The sequence below is a fragment of the Callorhinus ursinus genome, unplaced genomic scaffold (genome assembly GCF_003265705.2).
Source record: "Callorhinus ursinus isolate GAN/ISIS: 27379988/994484 unplaced genomic scaffold, GSC_fseal_2.0 scaffold6, whole genome shotgun sequence".
Lineage (NCBI taxonomy): Eukaryota > Metazoa > Chordata > Mammalia > Carnivora > Otariidae > Callorhinus > Callorhinus ursinus.
The window spans coordinates 6,466,326-6,492,357 of record NW_027397068.1 but is presented as its reverse complement, the minus strand read 5'-3'; the positions used below and the strand labels follow the sequence as shown (position 1 = coordinate 6,492,357).

Below are 26,032 nucleotides of genomic sequence, written 5' to 3'. Positions count from 1 at the left end.
ACTTTATCTAATATTAATATAGGCCAACCTTGTTATACTTACTGTCTAGATATTATACATTTTCTTACACATATACTTTCAACCTGTGTATTTGTATTTAAAGTGTATCCCTTCTACATAGCACCTAAATAGACATTTCTACAAAGGCACACAAATGGCCAACAGACACATGAAAACATGCTCAACATCACTCGTCATCAGAAAAAAGCAAATATCAAATCAAAACTACAGTAAGAAATCACCTCACACCTGTCAGAATGGCTAAAATCAAAAACACAAGAAATAACAAGTGTTGGCAAGGATGTGGAAAAAAAGGAACCCTCATGCACTGTTGTTGGTGGGAATATAAATTGGTGTAGCCACTTTGGAAAACAGTAGGAAGGTTCCTCAAAAAAAATTAAAAGTAGAAATACCATATAATCCAGTAATTCCACTACTGGGTATTTACCCAAAGAAAACAAAAACACTAATTTGAAAAGATATGTGCACCCCTACGTTTATTACAGCATTATTTACAATAGCCAAGATATGGAAGCAGCCCAAGTGTCCATCAACTGATGAATGGATAAAGATGTGGTATATATACATATTGGCATATTAGTCAGCCACAGAAAAAAAGAACGAGATCTTGCCATTTGCAAAAACATGGATGAACCTAGAGGGTATTATGCTAACTGAAATAAATCAGACACACAAATACCATATGATTTCACTCATATGTGGAATTTAAGAAACAAAACAAATGAACAAAGGAAAAAAAGAGGCAAAAAAAAAAACCCCTGACTCTTAAACAGAGAATAAATTGGTGGTTGCCAGAGAGAAGGCGGGTGGGGGATGGGTGAATTAGATACAGGGGATGAAGAGCGCACTTACCGTGATGAGCACTGAGTAATGTATAGAATTGCTTAATCATTATATTATACATCTGAACCTAATATACCACTGTATGTAATTAAACTTCAATTAAAAAAAAAAGAAACAAAGAAAAGGAATTGACCTAAGTAACTTTGGAAACCAACGTTTTGACTGGAAATGCAAAACCAAAGACAAATAATTATATAAAACACTGCAAAATAAACAAACAAAACAAATAAATACAGTGTATCCCTTCCTTATAACCATCATGTAGTTAGGTCCTGATGCACAATCACACAATCTGTATCTTTCAATTCAAATCACTGGTCCATTACACTCAATTATTGATGTGGCTGAATTTAGAGCAACCATTTTATCTAGTCTTCATCCTTAACCCTCGAATTTTTTTCTTCTTCCAAGTTTTCTATCTGTGTCTCTCTATTCCTCTCTCCCTGCCTTCTTTTGGGTTAACAAAATATTCTTAGAATTTCATTTTATCTATTGACTTTTTAGCTATACCTCCTCGCATTATTTTTAAAGTAATTGTTCTAGGGATATCTAGTATATATACTTAACTTTAACCAGTTTACCCAACTAGGTGCTGGACAGTAGAGCATCTTAGGATTTCAGGATTAAAAGCATTCGTCTCTTATACTCCTGAAAAGTTTCTAAAATGACTGCAAAAGATAAATAACACATAAAACCAAAAAGACACAGAAATCAGAAGAAGAGATGACAGCAATAAAGTTCTGGAAGCCTGAAAGCCAAATGGATGAGTGATAACATTCTTAGCAAAATTAAGAAAGGTGAAATAGACCCTGTGAAAGTTGGAGGGGAACCTATAAAAAGCCAGTGTGTGCAAGAGAACCCATCCCCTCCACCCTCACCCCCGCCAAAAGTGTAAGAATCAGAGATTCCAGGTAGTTCTGAAGTTAGAGGGCAGGAAGATCTTGAATTCAATTGAAGCAGCAATATGAGCCTTAAATCCCCTCCCCCATCCTACACTACCAAGCAACCAGCCCCTTCCCAACCCTGCAAGAAGTGCAGGCTTATTCTCTAGAGAGGATGAACCAGAGAAACATTATACCAAAGGAAACACACTTGGGAGTGGGGAGAGGCTTGAACTAAAATCCAGAAGCAAAAGCTTACATGTCAAAACATTAAGATCCACCTCCTACCACCACCATTCCAGCAGCTCCCATTTCCTAAATAACCCTCAGAACACTTATTTGCAGATGATGGGGAGGATTCCAGCCCAAAAGACTTGCATACCATCGGTTGGGGACACCTGCCAGTGCAGCCAAACCAATGCATAAAAGAGTTCTGCCCACACACGGAGCTTCCATTTAGCTCTCTGGTCCATCACTCTCAAAATAAAAGGGCAGACATTTGAAGAAAGCCTCTAAAATTAAGATTAGTATCTAAGCAACTTAAATTGCCAACCTCTGGTGCACAATTTTAAAAAGAAAAAGAAAGATGAAAAATGAGACCAGCACTGCCTCAGAGAAACTAGAAAAGAGTGAGGTAACAACTATCATGAATACAACTTGGAGCTTCTAACTCCACCAAACTACCTCAATGATGGTGAGTCCAATTTACAAAAGAGCCAAGACAATCTGAACTGAATGCCTCAGTTTGCATGGGAAAATTTAAATAGGATGTGATAAAGGCCTCTGTGCACTTCAGAACATCAATAGGGCATAATTATCAAAGATCATCCTATGTGACATTAGTATTAGGAAAAACAGCCCTGACATTTAACTAGGAAATTAGTTTAAAAGGAAATTGATCAGTAAAAGCATTAAAAATTAACCAACAGCCTGAGGAATCAGTTACACTCTAAATATTCTGAAAAAAAAATCACAAACCTCTCCTAGGGAGAACAATAACAAAATATCATTAGCAATAGCCACATTTACTATATACTTAAAGCGGATTTACAATGTATATCAATATTAAGACACCCTTAAAAGATTAGTTTTCCTTATTCCATGTGATCATTTCCCTCTGTCTGCCTATGCCTTAGGTCTACCAGTGACAGCTACCAACCAGCACTTGACTGCCTTGCTATTAATTACTTGGCAGCGGGGGGGGGGGGGGGGGGGGCAAGTATATCCTTGTGCTTTGGATTACTTCTTATTTTCCAAAATAAGGCAGCTGCAAAGATTAGCTCCAAGATATAATAATGAACTTCAGAAGTAGAAAACCACAAGAAATATTTGTTCCTACCCTTAACAAAAAGAAAAAGCTAGGGGTGCCTGGGTGGCTCAGTTGGTTAAATGTCTAACTTTGGCTCAGGTCATGATCTCAGGGTCCTGGCATGGGCCCCACCTCGAGCCCCACATCGGACTCTGCGCTCAGCAGGGAGTCTGCTTGTCCCTCTCCCTCTGTCCCTCTCCCTGGTTGTGCTCTGTTTCTCTCTCAAATAAATAAAATCTTTTAAAAATAAAAAATGAAATAAAGCAAAAAAAAAAAAAAAAGAAAAAGCCAGGCAATCCATAAAAACCGTAAGTTTCTGAGCCCATCCGGAAAATGAGATCATAAGGCAACCAGTAATCTAAACTCCAAAGTGATAAGCCCCTCTGAGGAGGTGGGACTTATGAATTGTTTCATCTTTGATAGAGCACGGGAAAAAGAGACATTGCTAGAAAAGAACTGAAGTTTCAACAAACTCTTTAAGGGCCAAATGTGCACTCATGCCAATTTAGAACCCTGAAGGCCTCAGACACAGGATTCTGTACCCACTCACAAATTGCTTTTTCACAGTTTCCCACCTCAAGAGATGCTTATGAGAAGGACAAGCAGGGCAGAGCTGAGAAAGTAATATTGCTGGTACTGGTGTGCAATGCTTGCTCCAAGATTTGAGGGTAAAGCAGGAGTACCAAGAAGTCTATGCACACTTTCAGACTGCCCAGACACAAGGTGATTATCAGCTACTGGTGGGGCAGAAGCAAGAAATTCATCCGTGCTTCAGAATGAACCCTCACATGCAGCAAAAGTTGTCCGTTTGCTTGGGAAGGTACAGTAAAGCCTCTCATTCTTGAGTTCCTGCATTAATACCAGGCAGATGTTAGCTGCTGCTGGAAAGGGAAGGAAACAAACATCCTCCTTCACTCTGGTCTGACATTAGGCAAATGCAAGATCAACACTGGGAGAGGGACAGAAAGCCCACTCACGCCCACACTCTGTGCTGATACAAAATAGAGCTCTTCTAGCACTAGAAGAGAGGCAGGGCAATTGCTCACAGCCTACACCCTCTGCCCTACTGATACAAGGCAAAGCTCTGCGGTCAGGAGGAGAGGAGGTTGGGGAGAGACAAAAAACCTGCCGGCATTCCAGATCCTGTGCCGAGGATGAGGCAGAAGTAATTTCCACTGGGGAAGTGACACAAGCACTGAAAAAGTTCAGCCTCTGGGGCTCAAGTTCACAGGACCCCCCTGAGACTGAGGCTCAAACAGGAAAATTGCAAAACCCCTTCTGCCTCCACCACAAGTCTTGCACCAAGTAACAAGCAAGAGCAGCTGGGAGCACGGAAGGAGACCCTACACAACAATGTAAGGCAAGCTGTCAGCTAAGAGTGCAACAGGAACAAGGAGAAAATCCTCTACCATGGCGGGACCCACACAAACAAGTTAGCAGCAACCCACTGTGGGAGAAGTTTGAAGTCTGCAGTATACTGATGGTAACAATAGCAACAATACACCCCAAACCCAGCTCAACTACTACCCAGACTGACTCAACCTAATTGTCTGCCAGAAAAAGTGTACTCGTTTCTAAGTGTAAATACTTCAGATTTTACTGTGCACCTTACGCAATGTGTGACATTCAATCAAACATTACAAGTCACACTGAAAAAAAAAAAAAGACAAAAAACCCATTGTCAAGAGAGAAAAATAAAACAGTAACAAAACCAGACTTTAAGATGGTATATATGTTAGAACTATTATACAGGGATATTAAAATAACTATAATTAATATCTTTTTTAAATAGATTTTTATTTACTTATTTGACAGAGAGAGAGCAAGAGAGGGAACACAAGCAGGGGGAGTGGGAGAGGAAGAAGCAGGCTTCTTGTGGAGCAGGGAGCCCTACGTGGGGCTCGATCCCAGGACCCTGAGATCATGATCTGAGCCAAAGGCAGATGCTTAACGACTGAGCCACCCAGGCGCCCCTATAATTAATATCTTTAAAAAAATCTAGTAGAAAATGCGGATGACATTTAACAGAGAGGAAATATCATCACAGAGACAGAAACTATAAAAAGGAGTTTAATGGAAATACTAATATATTTTAAAATGGGGCTCAAAACTCAATAATGGACCATGAATCTATATAAGAAAACTATCCAGAAATAACAAAGTTTCAAAGTGATTAAGGAACTCCAGGGGCCAATAATCTGGAAACATCAAATATCAAGTTTCTCCACTGGTTACTATTCTGTGAAATAATAAAACAATACCATGGTTTAAAACTCCTACACATATCAAAAATATACAAATGATTCCAGGTACATTTACTGAACACTAACTGGGAGCCACGCCCTGTGCTGGAAGCTAGGGGTACGGAGAGAAGCAGTATATTAGTATCCCCAAACTCAATTTAAATAGGAAAAATATTAAAAATGGCCAAAAAGTGTTATAGATATTCTAAAAGAAGTCCAACACCAAGTGCTAAGGAAGAAAGCCCAGGGAAGAAACACAGTCCAAGAGGGCCAAAGTCATGAGGAGATTAAAGGAAGAAACGGTTGGCAGAAAGAAAGCAAAGAACTAAAGGGTGTTAAATAGTTCTGGATGGGCAACTGCCCAAGGTATGAGGAGGCTGGAGAGCACTGGTAAGAGCACACAGAGATGAGCCGTAGTTAAGAAAATATCTTAGAAGGAGTAAGATCTTTGAAAAGAGTGTGTCTTGGGCACCTCGGTGGCTCAGAGGGTTAAGCATGTGCCTTTGGCTCAGGTTCTGGGATCAAGTCCCCCTGCTCCGCGGGGAGTCTGCTTCTCCCTCTGCCCCTAACCCTGCTCATGCTCTCATTCTCTCTCAAATAAATAAATAAATAAATAAATAAATAAATAAATAAATAAAATCTTAAAAAAAAAAAGTGTCTTTCCAATATAAGAGGAGAGAAGAAAGAAAACAGAAATCACTAACTTTAAGCACCTTCTACTCATGGTGAACACCTCCACGTGTGCACGTGACCTCTCTCTCACACAATCACACCGCCCAGCCTTTGCACATGCTTCTTCCCAGAGCCTAGAGTGCCATTCCCATTCCTCTTCGCCTAGTTAACTCTCGTTTAGCTTTCAGATCTCAGCTCCATCTTCTGTAGTCCTCACTCAGCACAGCATACCTCTCCTTCACAATACTTGTCAGACCTGATTAATGCTTTGTGCTCCCCACCGCATTGTAAATTCCCTAAAATCAAAAGCCATCTCTCTTTTATATTTCCATGTTATCCCCAGAACCTGGTAGAGTGCATGATAAGAAATACTGATTAAATGAGTGAACCAAGATAGAGGAAAAGTTCAAAACTATCTTCTCTATTTTTTATGAATGACAACTACACACAGGTAACAAAAAAAGCAAAAGCTATGTTTCATTAAATTACTAGAAATAAAAACTGTCCCAGAAGGATATCCTATATGATTGTTAATTAACATAAAAAAGAACTACAGGTAATAGGCACCCCATGGTAATTTCTTAATGAATTAGTTTACATATGGCACTCAAAATGAATAACACACAAATGCTAAACCAGGATTCAATCCAGAGTTGAATATAATAAAACAGGAGAAAGCATACTGTAATAGTTTAAGCTTAAAAGCTTAGAATGGGGTAAGTCAAGAATATAACAAGAGTAACTGCCAAGTTATCGCCATAAATATACTGATGCCAATACTGCAGGAAAAAGAGTCTTGAAATAGCCACCTTCCTAACTATGATAGGAGTAGAAATTAATGAAATAGAAAATGGACAAGCAACAAAGAAAATCAAAACCAAAAGTTAAAAAAATTGATAAACTTCTAGTAAGACTGATCAAGAAAAAAAAAGAAGCCAAAAATTAGCAGTATCTGGACTGCAACAGGGTATATTACTATAGAACCTAAAGACACTAAAGATGTAATAAGGGAATGTTGTAAACAACTTTATGTCAATATGGTCAATAACTGAGATTAAAATGAACAAATTCACTGAAAACACATAACTTGCAAAAATTGGCATAAGAACAAAAGAACATTTGAATAACCTGTATCTTTTTTTAAAATTAATTATCAAAAACATTCCCACAAAGAAAAAAATTGCAAAACATTGGCTAAAGTTTGTAAAATTCTGTGTCAACCAAACAAAACCCCTGTGGGTCAGATGAGGCCCGAAAACCACCCGTTCTCTTCCTCTACCAAATTTTTAGTGGATGAGAGGGAGGGACAGAAAGAAGAAAACTTAAAAACAAAAACAAAAGCAAGGAAAAGATTGACAATTTAGGAGATAATGACAGTAAAAGCAAACCTTCTTGGATGTCAGCAGGACAGAATGAATAAAATCGACAAGGATGAGATTATCTGCATTTCATAGGGGAGAACAGGCAATGTGAAAACCTACAGATCAGATCAGAAATGAGTAAGGGGAAATGTAGCTGTAAAAAAATGTTGATTTGTATTTCCTAAGCAAGCAAGCAATAGCAGAAGAGGTGTTCAGAAATCTGCTGTCGAGAAGTAATGAGGACCATATACAAAGTGGACTGTGTACAGAAGAGCTGAGCTACCTGTAATAATAGTACACTACTGTTCAGTGACACTCTGTACAGCTATGACAATACATTTCATTATAAATTAAAAAGTTAGTCCCCAATTTTTTTTTTTAAGATTTTATTTATTTATTTGACAGAGAGAGAGACAGCAAAAGAGGAAACACAAGCGAGGGGAGTGTGAGAGGGAGAAGCAGGCCTCCCGCGGAGCAGGGAGCCCGATGCGGGGCTCGATCCCAGGACCCTGGGATCATGACCTGAGCCAAAGACATTTAACGACTGAGCCACCCAGGTGCCCCAAGTTAGTCCCAGATTTGAAAAGCTGTTCTTAGAAGAAAAAAGTTTCTCTGCTAGAGACAAATAATATTGCAGTTTCTCAAAATAAAAGTGAAGCAAGGAGCTAAGGGGCCCTAAAGAAAAGAGCTTACTGTTGGAAACATCAGCTCTGTTCTTGGTGGACTTGAATCTAACCCAGAAAGTATAAAACTTACTTTATTTCAGGAGTATAAATAAAAAAACAGCCTAGTCGATTCTCTTTTCTCCCAGCAGTTATGTTCTCCAAAGTCACTGTGAACACTGAATTAGCAAATACTGAACCATTGCTCCTTCGGGAAAAGGCAGCGTTAGGTTCCTGTAAGCCTCTGGTCACATTTTTGTCAAACAATACATAACCGTGGTGCTTAAGGTGTATTTCTGTTTAAAAACACCTTAGTCAATATGTATTGCTGCTTCATGAGCATTTAATTCACAGCCAACAGCACTGAACTCATGCCGGAACAAAGCTTATCTAACATACATATTTTCTCTGTGAGGCACATCATAGCCTTCAGCACTACGCCTGGGGGCCACTTTAAACCAAAACACCAACAAAAAGCACAAAATATGAAAAACATGGCACTAAACAGACCTCAAGAAAGACACATCTGTAGGTGTATGAGAGCAGAAATCGGAAGGCAGAGCATCGCCTTGTTCAACCTCAAGTAGGAATGTGTGCTTGGGCCAAACACATTTTCCCTGCGCTGCTCATGTCTGCAAAGGACTATGAAAGCACTGTTGAGTATTGATTTCTGGGGTTACAAAGCAATTTTAGTGAGTAGGCAAATCTGCAATTCACGAATAATGAGGATTGACTGTACGCACAAAAATTTACACTACCATCCTACAAAGTAAAATTTAAAAAACGTTTACTGTAAATGTATCTAGAAATCTAGGAAGCTGGACTAGAAATATCATAGGACTAAATATTACTTCTCAGACTCAATTTACCAAAATTTTCTTTTTTTTTTAAGATTTTTTTATTTGAGAGAGAGAGAGCAGAGCGAGTGAGAACACGAGTGGGGGGAGGGGCAGAGGGAGAGGAAGAAGCAGGCTCCTTGCTGAGCAGAGAGCTTGATGTGGGGCTCGATCCCAGGACTCTGGGATCATGACCTGAGCTGAAGGCAGATGCTTAACTGACTAAGCCACCCAGGTGCCCCTCTTTTATTTTTTTTTTAAGAGAGAGAGAGAGTGTGCACGGTGGGGAGGGGCAGAGGAGAAGGGAGGGAGAGAATCCCAAGCAGGTTCCATACCCAGCACGGAGCAGAGGCAGGGCTTGATCCCAGGATCCTGAGATCATGACCTGAGCTGAAATCAAGAGCTGGACACTCAACCGACTGAGCCACCCAGGCGCCCAAAGATATTCTAAATACTAATGAAACACGAAAAGTACGGACCCATTTGAAGTCACTTTTACAGTGATCTCAAGCAAGCCTCTTCAATTTACTAGTATAAGATAGTCAGCATTAGGAGAAATCAAAGCATGTTTATTTCTAAGTTATAAATGAAATCCATTAAATCCCTTACGAGCAACTTAATGTGATAAACTTTTAAGATTTTATTTATTTGTTTGTTTGTTTGAGAGAGAGGGCACACGCTCAGACTTTCCTCTGAGCACAGAGCTCAACCCAGGGTCTTAATCTCAGGACCCTGCAATCATGACCTGAGCCAAAACCAAGACTCAGACTCGTAAGTGACTGAGCCACCCAGGTGCCCCAAATCCCATCAGTTTTTTTTTTTAACAGAGCAGCCAGTCTACTGAGGGTAATCAACTTTTTCTAAATACCATTCATTCAAATGACTGTTACTAAGTATCAGGCTACACTCACCCTCACTCTCACTGAGATCAAAGGCTGTATACCATGCTGCCAAAAAATGATTTCATGACTTAATATATCATTACCCACACTGACTACATCCTACAATAAAATATACCACAGGGGAAACAAAGTCTGATTTAGGCTCTACGGAGCTTTCACAGATGAGTGATTCAGATGTTTGCTCAAAGTTTCACATGTTTGTAAATCACCTTTAGTTCTCAAGAAACAGCAATAACAAAGAAAACTACAAAAGTTTGCATTAATGTAAATTCAACAAGATTTTTAAAAAAGCATTATCACTCCTATCAATTCCTTCAACATTCCAATTACCTCCTACTGCATTACAGTAATTACACACTTCACAGAAAATGGTGATTAAGTGAACTGCTGCCAGCCAAGTGTTCTTTTCATACCATCATTTTTAGGTATGTAACTGGACTCAACACACCTGAACATGTGCATAAATACTGATATATACTCAAAAAAAGAAAATAATTCCCAAAATATCAGCCATAAAAACCCATACCAAAGTGTATATTTTCTAAGATTTCTTTAAAAAAAATACTAAAACTAATTGTGTCTACCTTAACCCGATCAGCTGAAATTGGAACAGATCTAAATATGGGGCAATTGTTAGACAAATGAAGAATTTAACATTTTATCAAGGGGGAAAATATGATACCATGATACCATGTTTCCCTATGGTACAGCTTTGATTAAAAATTGGGCCCAAACATTATCTCTGACATTCAAAGCTAAATTTGGTATACATTCCCCTTTTAAGAAGGTATCATTTATATTTTAAATTAGAACAATAAGAAAAAGACAATAACATTTAGTCACACGCTTACTTTAAATTATGACTGTCTCAGAAATTACCAGTAATCTGTTTAATCTGTTTGTCTCACATTCATCCTACTTTCCATTGTCTTTGTCAACATCCTGGTTCCCCTAAGAACACCTGAACTTCTGTAACGAGCTAAATGCTTTTTGTCCCATTTAATTCACTATACCCACCACCAGACTAATGTTTCCAAGGCATACTCTGATCACAATGTCCCCACATCCATATACCTCTTAGAGCTCATACTGCCATCTAAATTAAGGACACATTTCTCTGCCTGGCTTTCAAGGTCCTTTACGATCTGACCTAGCATACCTTTCTAGTCTTCTTTATGTAACTGTCCAACAGTTAACCTAAGCTCCAGAATGTCTCTCAAGCCTTTCTGCATCTGTGGGTTAGGCTTTTCACTCCACTTTGATGTACTTCCTCCTTATTTTCTGATGAACACCTGTCCCCAGCTTCTAAGCTATCACTACCACAAGAGTGTCCCTGATTTTCCTAACCCACATGTCTCCCTCCCTCCAATCTGATGTCACTTTCTTTATAGCTTCTAATGGCACTTCACTCAGCTGTGTCCACTATCAGTCATTTATCCTCTCCTACTAGAGGGGATGCTCAAAGAGCACCACCTAAATTGAGTGCTCTTGATAATATAAACTGAACTCGTCAAAAAGGAAAAAAAAAAAAAGACACTTAACTTTTTGCAAAGGGGAAAAAGCCTTATTACTAAAAGAGTAACAGAGACTTTAAACAAATTTATCCTTAAATTGACAACCTTACCAGAAAAAAGTGGCATGCATTCAATCCTTATAGGAGATATATAACAGGGAGCAGTGTATGTATTACTTTTGAAACATAGCACACTAGTCCCTTATCTCCATCAATACACCAAATGAATAACGAAGTGTGACTGTGTTATATTAATGCCTCATTTATCTAACATAACTAAGACACAAAGGGTTCACATAAGTGAGTTTTCTGGAGAAGTGCCTATAGAAACAGAACTCACACGCCTACAGCCTGGACCAGCTGAGAGATTCTCCTGCATACTGACCTCCACTTCACCCAGTCTAGCAGAAAACACTCAGGCAGAGTGTGGCGGTCATTATACTTACACCTGGTAAAACAGGTGGGCAGCATGGAGAAAGAGCAAGGAGGGTATTCAAAACCCTAGAGAATGGCAAAAGGAGGGGCGCCTGGGTGGCTCAGTCAGTTAAGTGGCCGACTCTGGATTTTAGCTCAGGTCATGATCTCAGGGTCATGAGATGGCACCCCATGTCAGGCTCCAAGCTCAGCGGTGAGTCTCTCTCCCTTTCCCTCTGCCCCTCCCTCCTCGTGCACACGCATGCACACTCTCGCTCTTTCTCTCAAATAAATACATTTTTTTAAATTTTAAAAAAATAAATAAAATAAAATGGCAAAAGGAGTTTTTTGCATCTAGCAGAATCCTCATTCCAACTTATGGGTACTATCCACAGCTGTATTTCCCTGAGAAACTCTGGGGAGTTGAGCAGCTGTTCTTCTGTCTCAGAACAAGCTATGTCATCACCTGCTGGAACAGTCCACCCCCTTTGCCACTGAAATAAATTTCACACTCTAACTGTGTCTGTTATGGGTTGAATTGCATAACCCCCAAATTCATATGCTGAAGTCCTACCCACCAGTACTTCAGAACATGACCTATTTGGATATAGGGTCAATGCAGATATAATTAGATTAGGTCATTCTACAGTAGGGTTAGGGTCTTAATCTAATATGACTGGGGTCCTTGTAAAAATAGGAAATTTGGACCCAGACAAGTACACAGGGAGAATGCAATGTGAAGCTGAAGGCAGACTGGGGTGATGCTTCTACAAGCCAAGCAACTTCAAAGATTGGTAGTAGCAAACCAGCAGAAGCTAGGTGAGAGACACAGGCATTTTTCTTTTTCACAGCCTTATGAAAAAGGCACCTTGATCTCAGACTTTAGCCTCCAGAATCATGGGACAGTAATTTTCTGTAGTTTAAGCCACCTAGTTTGCGCTATTTTGTTTGGGCATCCCTAGCAAACTAATAGTGTCTACTGCTATCTTTCCATTTATCACATCACCAATCTACTATAACAACCACAGAGCTCTTTAAGTAACAAAACTTCTTAAAAATGTTAAGTGAATTCATTCAACAAACAACATATACTGATGATGTCTATGTGCCAGGCACCAAGGACAGAACAGTATGACTGACATGACATGGTCTCTGCCCTCATACAGGTCACAGTGTAATCAGGATAACTGACAACATACCATAACTATATAATAATAAAATTACAATTGTGTAACACCAATGAATAACAAACCGACACTTTAAAAATAGTGGGCATATTTAACCAGGTCTGGATGGCTCAGTGACATTGCTACGGAAGCCCATTGTACATTCCCATGGCCGTTTTTGCTTTCATTCCCCTCTGAGATGTGAGGTTGTTGATTGCCATGAGGTCTGCTTTTATCAGCCACTCTCCTGTATCTCTGCTCACTCTCTCCAACCCACTCATTTCTAGCTTGGCACTTCTAATTTGCTGTGGGCTACAAAAATCAGGTCATTAATACTGCTAAGAAATTTACATTAAATAATAAAAATTGCTTCATGTCAGAACTTAAGATTTGGCTTAAACACAGGCTTTCTGATTTACTTTCGGTTCTCAGAGACATTTTTTCTGGCAGAACAATTTCTCCCATTCAAAACGATTCTGTTAAAAGGCACTAAGGTGGGACATGATTATATATAAACTAGAGTGTTACTGAATAACCACCCAGCAAACACTCGCTTTCTTTCTAAGGGAGTACAGTGCGGGTATGCTATGTAAATAGTTACCTAAGAAAGAAATACTGTTGAAATTCAGAATTATATACTTTGTAGTCCAGCATAAGGCATATTTTTGTTATCTACTTGTGAATCATATCACCAAATAACAGGACCATGAGGCCATATGACATTACAACTGGAAAGCCCAGCCAAAACTTTTTGCAGTATGTAATAAATACCACGTACCTCTTATGCATATCCAGCAATCGTCTTTTTTGTTGTGTTTTTTAAGTTCTTCTTCAGTTACTTCAATTAACCTGCCTTTTAATCCCGTTAGATCCTTTCCACTTTTGGTGAGGCGAATCCAATCCATAAGACTTCTGCCCTGTTTTAGAGGGACCTAAAAAAGGAACAGAGAAGAATTCAATGTGGCTTCTTTGAGTCAGCTGCTTCTCCTGCCCCACCTGCTGCTTCTCTGCAGGCTGCTCACTACTCTTATTCTCATTCAAAAAGATAAGAAAACTCAAATCTAACAATTCTACAATTTTATTTTTTTACAGATTTAGGTGGTTGTCAAAATCATCTCTGCTGTTTTAGAATTATAAATAGAACAATATAAAATACATGAACTATGGGTAGGGCTTAGAAATTCTGTCACACAAACGCTCACCATAATGGTATCTAATAACACAAGAACAGTATTGAACCTGGAGGCAGAAAACAAATTTTGGTCCTGGCTCTGCTCTGTCACTAATACGTTGGAGTTGCTCACCAACCTGGACCAAAAGTTCTTTCCCTTAAAAATCACAAGAGATTTAATAGAAGAAAATATAAATGGCCAGCTAAAGTTGATTTTCTGGATATATATATATATATCCATATATATCCATATCCAATATACACAAAACATTAGAAATCACGAGGCAGCAATCTGTTTTCTAAGAATTCACTAAGAAACAAAAGTTCTCAAATATGGAAAATAAAAAAAAAACTCTAACACTCTAGGGAAGGGTTTGGCAAACCGGCCCATGCCTGTTTCTGTAACACCCTGGAGCTTAGAATCATTTTCACAGGTCGTGGTGCTGGTGGTGATGAAGAGACTCAATTGTCATGTGGCCCTCAAAGCCAAAAATATTTATTATCTGGCCCTTTGCAGAAAAGTCTGCCTACCCCTGCAAAGAAGATCTGGTAAAGGTATTGAGCTACTGTCTAAACTCGTATAACTAGTTTGTAACATAGTACCAGAGGAATGTTTAATGTAAAAGAAGGCACGTTCAAAGAAATATATTGCTACAGACTGAATGTTTGTGCCCCTCCAAAATTCATGTTGAAATCCTAACCTCCAATGCGATGGTATTAGGAAGTAAGGTCTTTGGTAGGTAATTAAATCATAAAGGTAGAGCCTTCATGAATGCTACTAATGCCCTCATTAAAAAGGCCTCAAAGAGTTCCCTCATCCTTTCTGCCATGTGAGGATGTGGGGAAAAATGGCTATGAACCAGGAATCAGGCCTTCATCAGACACCGAACTCGGTGGTGCATTAATCTTGGAATTCCCAGCCTCCAGAACTGTGAGAAATAGATTGCTGTTGTTTATAATCCACCTTATAAAGTATATGGTTCTCTGTTATAACAGACTGAATAGACTAAGATATTTATATACCTCACTTTCTGGAATCTTGTCTATTGTAGTCATTCATTTACCCCCAAAATAACCAAGTTAATAGGTCTGTGGTACCACTGCAATTTCACATTCCTTCCTACCAATTACATCATCCCATTCTTACCATCCCTGAAACTCTCTACGTCTCTTGGTCCCAATAAATGAAGTAAAGTATGAGAATATGATCATTTCCATCCCAAACCAAAATCATTCATCTCTCTTATTTATGTGGATTCCATAATCCACTGGGTAGTTAATGCATAATCTGAAAACTCAAATCTAACCATGGGCCCTCCCTCCTTCAATGGCTCCCCACACTACCTTATTTTTTTTTTAAGATTTTTATTTATTTATTTGAGAGAGAGAGAGTGAGTGAGAGAGAGCACAAGCAGGGGTAGAGGGAGAGGGAGAAGCAGACTCCCTGCTGAGCAGGGAGCCCAATGTGGGACTCGATCCCAGGACTCTGGGATCATGACCTGAGCCGAAGGCAGCTGCTTAACCGACTGAGCCACTTGGGCGCCCACTACACTACCTTATAATAATGTCTCTAAATTCCCTAGAGTGGTTTACCAGGCCTTTTATATCTGGTCATAGTTTACCTCACTAGCTCTGAGTTTTAATTTTTGCTCCTTCCTATTAAACGCTTTAGCTAAATAGGAACCAATTCCTTGATTGCTATGAAATACCTGCTCCTTGGCCTGGCCCAATTCCCTCCCTCTCTCTCTCACAGACACTATCTCCTCCAGAAGCCTTTTCTGACCCCAACCCCTCTGTGGTCATAACACACAGTTATAGCACTTATCACATTTATAACTATTTATTAGTGTGTGCAGCCTATTAGACTAAACTCCTTGGAAACAGAGACCACATCTTCAGCATATGGTAGGTTCTCAAAAAATATTTATTTACTAGTATTAGCAAAAATAATAGTAGCTATCAAATATAGAATGCATACTCAGCACCAGACACCGTGCTCAGGACTTTACACAACAATCCATGGAATCCAAATAAAAGTCTAAGGGCAAGTAACACATGAGTGCTTACCACATACCAAGACTGTGCTAAGAGAAACATTATCTCATTTAATCCTGTGAACGGCCCTATAAAATGGGTACTATTATTCTCTTTTACACCTGAGAAAACAGACTCAGAGACTTAGTCATGGGAGTTGGGAAAAGAATCCGGGTCTTTCTCACTCAAAAGTCTATGCTTTTAACTATTATGATATATAACCTCCCCAACTAGCTTCTATTTTTTCAACCTCTACCCATTTCATACAATCCTGAGTCAGGTTCTGATACGTGCAAGATTACTTCATTTTATAAAGGGGGGGAAAAGGTCTCAGTTTCCCTCTGAATTGTGCAATAACCGTATTTTGTTCTCTGTTTGGACCCGAAGACTCACCTTTGCCATCACCACCTGTGGACCTTTTGTCTTTACCTCTGAGCTTTCTCCTTTAAAGGGATGCTGAGCACGTGGTTTGTAGTTTTAGTACAGAAGGCCAGCAACTCTTATATTTTAATTCAGAGAGTCTTTCTGACTATTTAGCCAAGCATTTAGTTCAGGGAGAGAAAAGGTCAAACATCAAGAAGGAGGGGACAGATGATTAGATGACTGGATGATATATGGAGCTATGGAGCAATAAATGAAATATCACAGCCAGAGGCACATCACATCAAACTTTTAGGGTCCAAACCAACATTTCTTAACCAGTTTTCTTTTCTGTGATATAGAGATAACAAAAGCAACCACTTCGTGGGATTATTGTAAAAATTAAATGAGTTAATACACTACACATGAAGCACTCAGAACACTAACATACATATATACCGTAAGCACCAAATAAATCTCAGCTTTATTACTATTATATTTGGAGTTACAGACTTCTGAAAAGCTAGTGAAAGCTACAGATCCCTGAACCCATAATTCTGATCTCAAGTCAACTTCAAGTTTAAGTGGAGAGAGAGAAAAAAAAAAGTCAGTGAAGATCTTAAATCATGCTAAGACCCAAGAGTCCAGAAATGGGGGGTTGGGCGGAGTGGTCCAAGTAGGTGGAAGTTTCAAAAACAAAACATGAACAAAACATGAAGATGAACTTACAGAATGAGGAACTAACGAATAACTGCACGGGAGACAATTTTATTAAATTTTATAAATATAAAATACACCTGTATTCCACTTGTTGCTAACAGTAACTATGGTCAACAAAAAGAGTATTATATTAGCTTCGAAGTCAGCAAGTGATGTCAATAGAAAAGACAGTGCGATAAAACAGGTACCAGAGGAAGAAAGGCCGTATGACTTAGAGAAGTGTCCGTAAACCCACCGGAGGACTGTAGACATTTGTTCTCGCTCCCCCCATCTTCCCTAGCTCTGGGAGTCCCCACCTTTGGAGGATGGTCACCGGTCAATGTCGCTACTGCCCAACCTTTCCCTTCTCCTAGGGAACCCACCTCACTCACAACTCCTTCCGGAAATTGCAGAACAAAAGACCGGAGACGAGGACAGACTGAGGTAAGGAAGCTAATACTGAGTACCTATGATAACGGCAAAAGCACGGTGCTGGCCGTCATATACAACTCAATTTAATTCGCGGGAAAAGAGGATTGGCGGGGCGGGGGGGGGGGGGCTAGTAGGTGAGAGAGAGGACTGCAAACGGCCGGGGAAAGAGATCGCCAGCTAGTGCAGGAGGAACGAAGGCTAGAGATGAGGACAGGAGGTGGAAGAGGGGGCCAAAAGAGAGAATGGACCGTTCGGTAGTACGGAACGCCAGCGGGAGGCGAGCTGAACAAGACGCACGATGTCATCCACTTACCTTGCTACGCCCCCCGGAGGCGACGCGCTGCTGCGAGCTGGGGGCCGGGAAAGACTGGGAAGGGACGTTCAGCATCCTGGACCCCTGGCCCGGGCCCTGCCCGGGGTCCGCCGTCGGACAGAAGCGCTCAGCTCTACCCCTCCAGAGTAACACCTCCCGCTCCGGCTCCGAGGCCGGGCAGAGGCCAAGCCCCCGACCCACTTCCGGGGTCGCCGCGGGTGAGGAGCGCCATGACGCAGCACGTCGAGGCCGAAGGGGCGGAGCCAACGGGACGAACGCAGCGCCGGCAGGGGAGGAACCAGACAGAATTCTGTTACGCGTGCTGCGTTAGCTCTGCACCCTGAATTTCAGCACCGCAGTGAGGTGACAGCTATTCCGTGGAAGGACTAAAGACAGAGCGAAGCTGTTCCTTAGCCTTGGTGCTGACAGAATCTGAGCATAAATTCTTTTAGACTCCTCTTAACCCAGAACACAAGTGTCTGTTGTTATGCCCCACCTTCACACTGCTTGAAATATGGAATAAAATAACACTATCAAAGCATTTTGATTTCTCTGACAGAGAGTTAAGGCGTCAAATGCAAACAACCACAGCCACTCTTATGAGGTGAAGCTTCACCTTTAAGAACCCCCGCTAATGACAAACGAATGAGTCAAAGAAGCTAGTAAAGTCTCCTGCTCCATTCACCCACTCACAAGTTCTTCCTCCTCATCTAACTTCTTGTCTTCGCTGAAAGCTACAGGGAATTGTGTACAGATACAGCCCATCCCCAGATGTAGTGACGAAGAGTTATGTTTGTCAGATAGGTTTAGTTTGAATGCCATCTCTGCACTTAATAAATGAGTAGACTTACACAAGTTATTTCAGTATCTCAAAGTCTCATTTTCCCCCTGTGCCTAATGGATTTAGGTTTCAGTAAGAATTAAATGAGATGTCATATGTAAATTACCTAGTACAATGCCTGGTTAATAGTAGGCACCCCCAAAAATGGCAGTGGCTCGTCATACTATTCCGACATATTGAAAGAAGCTCAAATACTGTGCAGCTAAAAACAAGTCCCTAATGATCAAGGTCCAGATTGGTGACCTGGTGGGTTTTTTGCATAGCCCTTGGGGAACACACACTTCCTGAGTGTAGAATCCAATGAAGGGAAAGTTTTCAGAAGAAATACAGTTCTAAGTAACTCTCCCTGTCCACCTGCCATTACTAACTTTTCCCGACTCTGACACATGATTTAAACTTGCTCTGTTTCAACTGCCTTGTCCTTAAAAGTGCCTGTAAATCAATGTTTGTAGTATCCTTTCAATTAGAAGGAAAAGTGTGTGATCTATGTAGCCATTCAAGTAAGAGGCATTTCTTAGCCAGCTAACCATCTCTGACCTTCACCTCTACCCATCATCATTCTGGGGTACTAAGAAACATTTGCAATGAAAATGCTTATTGGGAGACTGCATTTGAGCTGAAGAACCTCATGACCATAGTCTAGGTTACCTCTACCTTGCAATGTGCTCCTGTTTTTCTCTGTCATTAAACGGTGATGTATTCTTCTGTAAGTCTACATTTTAAAAAACTAATCACTGAGAATTTCTTATTTCACTTCCCATGAGAAAATCTGTACATGACAATATCAGGAGCAAGGAGCCAGAACAAAGGAAGGTGATGCTGTTGAAGAATGTTTCATATCTGCCAAATGTCTCAGCTCCCCCTTAGACAGAAATGGAAAAGATCAAATTCTAGGCTTTTGGCTCTCCTTTTTTAGACTCCATATAAGTTGTGCTCACTTAAACATTTTTTTTAAATTCTGGGGATCCCTCAATGAAGTGCTCTAATTATTGAGCACAAATGCTATTTTACTACTAGATTTAAAGGCAGCAGAGGAGTATTAAAGTGCTATTACTTGATTCATCATTCATTAAAAATCCATAAAATTTGATAGCCATGGCATTAATTCCCATTCTCAATTACGGACAATGATTTAAAGTGTTTTTCACCATCTGCTAGCAAAAACATAATATTGTGTGATTGGTAGCATAAGGTGATTTTTATCATTATCTAAAAATACTCATCAGCAACCCAATACCTAATGGAGATCAGTAGGAAATACCAGATGTTACAAGATTCAGTCTTGAAAATTAAATATTGTCATTCTTTGCAAAATTTTAGCTAAATATTTGCAAAATTATAACTAAAATTAAATTTGTAATTTGATGAAGAGATCAAAAGTATCTTTTGTAAGCCCCAAATGTTTACAGTCCAATCAAGGCATCCGTAAGTGGCACTTATTTTTAAATTCCAACACCGAATTATAGCGTAGGGGTAAAAAAAAAAGCCAAACTACTATAGAATTACAAAATATTTCATTTTATTAATAATTTATATACAAATAAATTAGTATGAAGGATTATGATACATTTGTACACTAAGTTTAAATCCTATAAGCTTTGAATGTCATCGCAAGTAACTAATCAGGTTAATTTTCACAGATCAGCTCCTCAATATCATCTTCACTATCAGAATCTTCATAAAATGAAATTGTGGCTTGAATTGGAAAATTTTTCAGAAGAGCTTCTGCTTCTTGATATAAGTAATCATAACACTTTGATTTTGGCCAAAATAGTCTGAAAGAAGCAGACAACACAATAGGCTTTATTTTTTTCACATTCAGAATCCTTATATTCATGAAATGTTCAAATGCTAAGAGTTCCATATACTTAACAATTGATGTATGCCTTTAGATAGTCTAAAAATGCTATTATCTCAGGTGTCATGGGAGTCTACTTGCCAAAGTATCAATAACTAGTTAATCATTTTAAGTCTTTATCCAAGCTGTAAATTGGATCAAACAAATTCACATGAAACCCTTTGTGATAAATATTTAGATCACTTCAGGTATTATGAATATATTTATTCTTACAATATACAGACGGTTTGTCTTCCGATTTCCAAATTCCTTTGGGGGGGAAAATGAATCCTACCATTACATTAAAAATTCTGAAACCCAGTTTTATAAAGACAACAAAATATTATGCACCTTCCAGAAAAGCAGAAATCACCTAGTATCTTGCTTAACTGTTAGTTAAGATGTAGCTAACAACGTAAGTTTAGAAGAGTACAAAAAGCAATATTTTAAAGTTTTTCTATGCACTCACACCAGGGCTATAGGAAGGCTTCCTCTGACCCCAACCTTGATCCCATGTCCCTCCCGTTTCCCCATGCAACTAAATTTGGAAATACCATATTGGGATATTGAGAATAATGCTGGCTTTACACAACTTACATGTAACCCAATTACCTCAGAATTTCAAATTTTTGACAAATATTAATCTTGCCATCTGGTCTTCTATTATTTTCCTCCAAAGAAAAGAAAAGAAGAAGGATATAGCTAACTCACCAACAACAGTGCAGTCATTTTAGTGTAGGGTAGTTAGCCCCATATACCCATTTATAACAGAGTGCTTCTAACAAAGAGAAGGTTACATTATGCTCAGTCTACTCCATTTTAAAAGGCAGAAAAGTAGGCAATGTAGTTTATAAATGTTTCTAGCCAAATGATAAAAAAGTTTTAATTTTGGTGCCTTTAATAAGCAACCATCAATAATTCAGTCATTCAATAAATATTTTAGTGATCTCGTGCCAGACGTAATTCATAATTCAAAGATGAAAAAATCTTAGTCTCTATCCTCAAGAAATAACAGTATTCAAGACAGAAATTAATAAAAATAAAATAAACTTAAAAGAAGTACAAATAAATGACTACAGTAGTTCAGAAAAGGGATTTCTTATACAGGAAACAAATGATTTTCTAATGCTTAACTAGAATTGTCAGACCCAAAGAATGTTGTTTAATTATTACCACACTCTGCCCAGAATCTCTGACTGACCACTTTTCTTTCAGGGACTTCATACTTTCCTGAATTCTCCCCTGTCCTGAGTGATTCTTCTCGGTCTCCTTTGTGGACCTCTTTTTCTCTGTATACAGGTTGGTATTGGCCTTCCCCAGTGTTTTATCAAGAGTGATCATCTCTCCTCTCTCATTCTTCTGGAAGACCTGATCCACTGACATGATTTCTTCAACTGTTCATTTATTAAAGACTCCCAATTGTCTGGATTTCCACTTAAGATCTTGACTCTGGGCCCCTTACCCGCGTGCGTGCGCGCGCATGCACGCGCGCGCGCGCGCGCACAGCTCTTTACTAGACATACATATTTAGATACCCCCTAGGCACATTAAATACAATAAATGAAAAATTGGACTTGTTATTTTGTTCCCCAAATCTGTTTTAAGCCCTAATTTCCACTCTGTTAATACAGCATTCATCTGGTCATCTGCCACAAACTTGGAAGCCATTCTTTTTACCTCTTCTTTACCTACCATATACAATACATTATAAGCCTAATCTATTATGTCATCTAAGCATCCCCCAAATTCACCCAGTCCCATCCCCACTTCCAATACCTTAGAATGGCTCTTTATCATATATTGCCTGAATTACAGTAACTTCCAATTTCATTTAGTTTTCTAACTAAGCCTATATACCATTTTCTTAGTGCTTTTTCTGAAACATAAATCTGATCACACTACCTTTGAATAACCCCCAATACCATCCACAGAATAAAGGCCATGGGTTTCCAATGCCACATACAGGAATAGAACAAAACTCTATACCAAGGTGGACAAGATCCGGCTTATAGCTTACCTACTAGAATGACCACAGCTTCATGCACCCAAATTCCAGCTCCTTGAGGCTCCCATAGGGAGCCATGTTGTTCTATGACTCTGTATCCCCTCTGCTATTTCTTCTGTCCCATTTTTCTCCACCTACCATCCATCTGGCTAACTTCAAGCCTCAGCTAGGTAACCACATCCTATCATACACACTTCCCAGATCTTTCCCTGCTCCCTCAGGGAGAGTTAGGTACTTCATGTCCTTTACATCCTGACCAAACTAAACTATTACAACACTTGCCAATGGGATGTGATTATTTTTTTCCTGTATCCATCACTAGGTAGAAAATCAATCAGCATGTATTGACCTCTACAAGCTATTTATAAACATATGCATACAAATGTCATACGCTCTGCCTTTCACAGCTCTCTGAAGCAAACTGCAGAATGAACCTTTCACCTGAATAAAAGCTACAAAGATTTCTACAGAAGGCCGACAACCCGTGGCTAGGAACCATAAACTAGCTCTTCATTGTTATGTCAAGTAACCTCGACCCTTCTTAGGAAGCTTCGTGATCTTTAGGATTTTCATTACACTCCATTTTTTCTTCCACGTCAAGCTCGATTTGCTGTAAAACCGCAACAATGAACACCAGTCTTCCTTCTGGTTTGCAAGAGAATAAGAACATACACACTCTGCCTGCTGTGAAGTCAATTTCATTCGAACCCTTTAGCATTAAACAACACAAAACTGGTTTGCAGACACGAGATGTCACCGGTCGACTTTCACGATGCCATCCACTTTCCCTCTTTATAATATACTCTTGAAGAGTTTACTGAGTGGGCACTGATTAACAGTTCCTTTAGGTGAGAGCTTGAACTACATTTATCAGTTCGATGAGTAAAGGACCTCTGGGATCCGTGAAGACAGATTTTCCCAGAGAGAAGAACTGCAAGACCAGCCATGGAGCTACGCGCTGTGATTCCCGACTCTACCCTGGGCTGGAGGAGCGGGAGACCTTCCGTGAGGCCTGTCACTCACCTGACTGGGTGTCTGTACTGGGAAAGCTTTCCTGAGGCTTCGGTCACCCCGGGGCCATCCGGCATCTGGGGACGAAAGAAGATGAATCGCAGTTATCACTCACCTTCTAGAAAGGGGGAAAGCGGTCTAGTGTTTCTCGCGCCCGCGGGGAATGTGACCCCCGGGGCTCTCCGCAGCCTCGCTCCTGGCGGGATCCGCGCGTTCGTGGCTCTGGAGGACACCCTCGCAGCATCAGGACCCACGGGGCCTCCGGTAGGGCCACGGGCGGGCACGAGCTTAAACGAGGGGTAGGCCGGGCGCGTATCTCCCTCGGGCAGGGCATACCCGGTCCGGGTCGCTCATCTGCCCTCCGGGGAGGCGCGGCCCGAGGCGCGCGGCTCACTCACCGCCTCCGCCGCGGGCTGCGGCGCCCCCTCCTCCTTGTAGCCTCTGGCGTCAACCCACGGCCTCCAGAAGCCTGCCGGTCTGCGGGCTGGGGGGTACAAGGCGCGCAGAGGAGACGGGAGCCCAGACCCGGGAGGACGGCCCGCAGCCGAGCGCGGACCCGGGGCCGGTGGGGGGCGGAGAGCGGAGGGGAGGAGCCGGGGAGGTGCGGGCGGTAGGGCCGGGGTGGGGGAGGCGCCGCCGCCGGAGTCCGCGCCCTCGCGCTGCGTCCGGCGGTCAGGGCCCGCGGGCGGCGGGCGGCGGCGGCAGCGCGCGCACTCGCCGGCTCCGCTCGCCGAGGGCTCCCCGGTTTCCATGGCGCGGCGGGGCCGAGCAGAAGGCGGCTGCCAGCTCGCGGGCCAGCCGGGCCTCTTCCCTGTCAGACCCGAGACCCGAGCTTTATATAGAGAGCCCCGGCTGCCTGCTGCATACTGAGAGGTTCGCTCCCTCTCCGCCCCTCTCTCCCCAGCTAGCCGCATAAACAAAAAGGTTGCGCGTCAAGGCGCAACCGGCTGAACCCCGGGTGCGAACGCGTGCAGCTCCCAAATGGCCCGGGAATGGGTTTTGTTGAGCGAGTGTTAATCGCTCTTCGACACATGGCTGCGGGGGGAAAAACAACATTCGCCCGAGCAGCCAATTTCCAAGTGAGGAGTCTAGGAGGCGATAAAATTAAGCAATTCTACACGTTTTGTGTATTTCTGCAAAAAGGCCAAGTGGCTGGTAATTGCTTGACTCGAGACTTTTTGGAATGCGGTCAATGCAACAAGCTCTGCATCCCGTCTGCTAAAAGCTGGGATGTTGACTAAATTGAAAGGAATGCCCTTAACTCCTCTTTCCGGCAGAATGAAGCTGGGTGAATGAACAGACTCCTTACGAAAGGAAATTTTCGTTAATGTATTGACAGACCAGGTTCTGCCTAGTATTATTTGTAGATTAAAAAAAAAAGTGAATGGTAAAAGACTGAACCGAGACTGGACAGCCACGAGAACCGAAGATTGGAGTCATGTGATTTAGGCATAGAACTCTATGTTATTTTCTCCTATCTTTGTGATTTTCCTCAACATCTTACCAGTGTCCCCTGAAGAGAAGTCTTGAATTTCATGTGTACACCTCAGTCACTACTTGGCATTTTGTCACTCAGTGATAATTAGAAATTATTCTGTGGAGGCAGGGTGTGTGTAGAATGATAATGAAATCTTGAAAAGTTATGGGACCAGTTGTGAACCTCTCCGGGACTCTGTTTCTCTTATTTAAGTTGACCCTCACTTATTACAAAGATCCATTAAACTTGGTAAAAAGCGTTATGCTTGGAAAACATATATAGGAAAGATAATATATAAATGCCATAATTTTTTTCAAAAGTTTTATATAATAGAGCTGAGCTACTTAAAAGTTGTAGATAAAAGCTTTTAATGCAAGTAATAGTGTCTCAGCTATTCATTCAGTTACTGTGTAGGAAAATAGTCTAATTAATACTTAAGGATCTACCCATCAGGAAAGTGAGATATGGTTTGTTTCAGATAATGAGATCAGTAAGGATAGGTACCTAATGCATGTCTCAACGTCCTAGAATTATTGTTGGCTAAATAAAATAAAACTTATAGAATGCTTGCTACAAGGCCTCACACATAGGAAGCTCTCAACAATTTTAAGCTATGTTTAAAAAATGTAAGTCCTTAACAGATGTTAAGCTGTCTGATGAAATGTTCATCATTTCGGTTTCATAAACATCTTTTAAGGTGTCTGTAATGTGGTAAGTACTGTGCTTTTGGAAGGTAATGGTGAATAAGATATCCCCCACCCCCACCCCCATCCTCAAGAGGGTTACAGTCATTGTGATCACAATGGCCACATAAGCAAAGGTGTTTAAAAAGTGCCACATTCAATAGCAGAAGCACATTTTAACCAGAGAAGTGGTACAAGGGAGGGAATTGATAAGTCTATTTGGGACAACCAGGAAAACCTTTTTAGAGTAAAAGAAACCTAAGTTGGGATTTCTAGAAGGAGCAAGAAATAGTGTAGTTTGTGTGTGTGGTGCAGGAGGGAAAAGAGGAGGAAGGAACAGTGCTTC

General features: G+C 40.7%; 1 protein-coding gene across 2 annotated transcripts in view; it reads right to left on the bottom strand.

Moving 5' to 3' along the window:
• The window catches only part of CYB5R4 (cytochrome b5 reductase 4), an 83,828-nt gene extending 65,783 nt beyond the window's left edge, over positions 1 to 18,045 (bottom strand). For both annotated transcript variants that reach the window (XM_025862032.2, XM_025862041.2), the window contains exons 1-2: positions 17,833 to 18,045; positions 13,602 to 13,755 (exon numbers count right to left, since the gene is read on the bottom strand). In XM_025862032.2, coding sequence (XP_025717817.1) covers positions 13,602 to 13,755; positions 17,833 to 17,907 — 229 coding nt within the window. In that variant the 5' untranslated portion in view covers positions 17,908 to 18,045. The remainder of the gene's footprint in view (positions 1 to 13,601; positions 13,756 to 17,832) is intronic.
• Between the last annotated feature and the right edge of the window lie 7,987 nt (positions 18,046 to 26,032).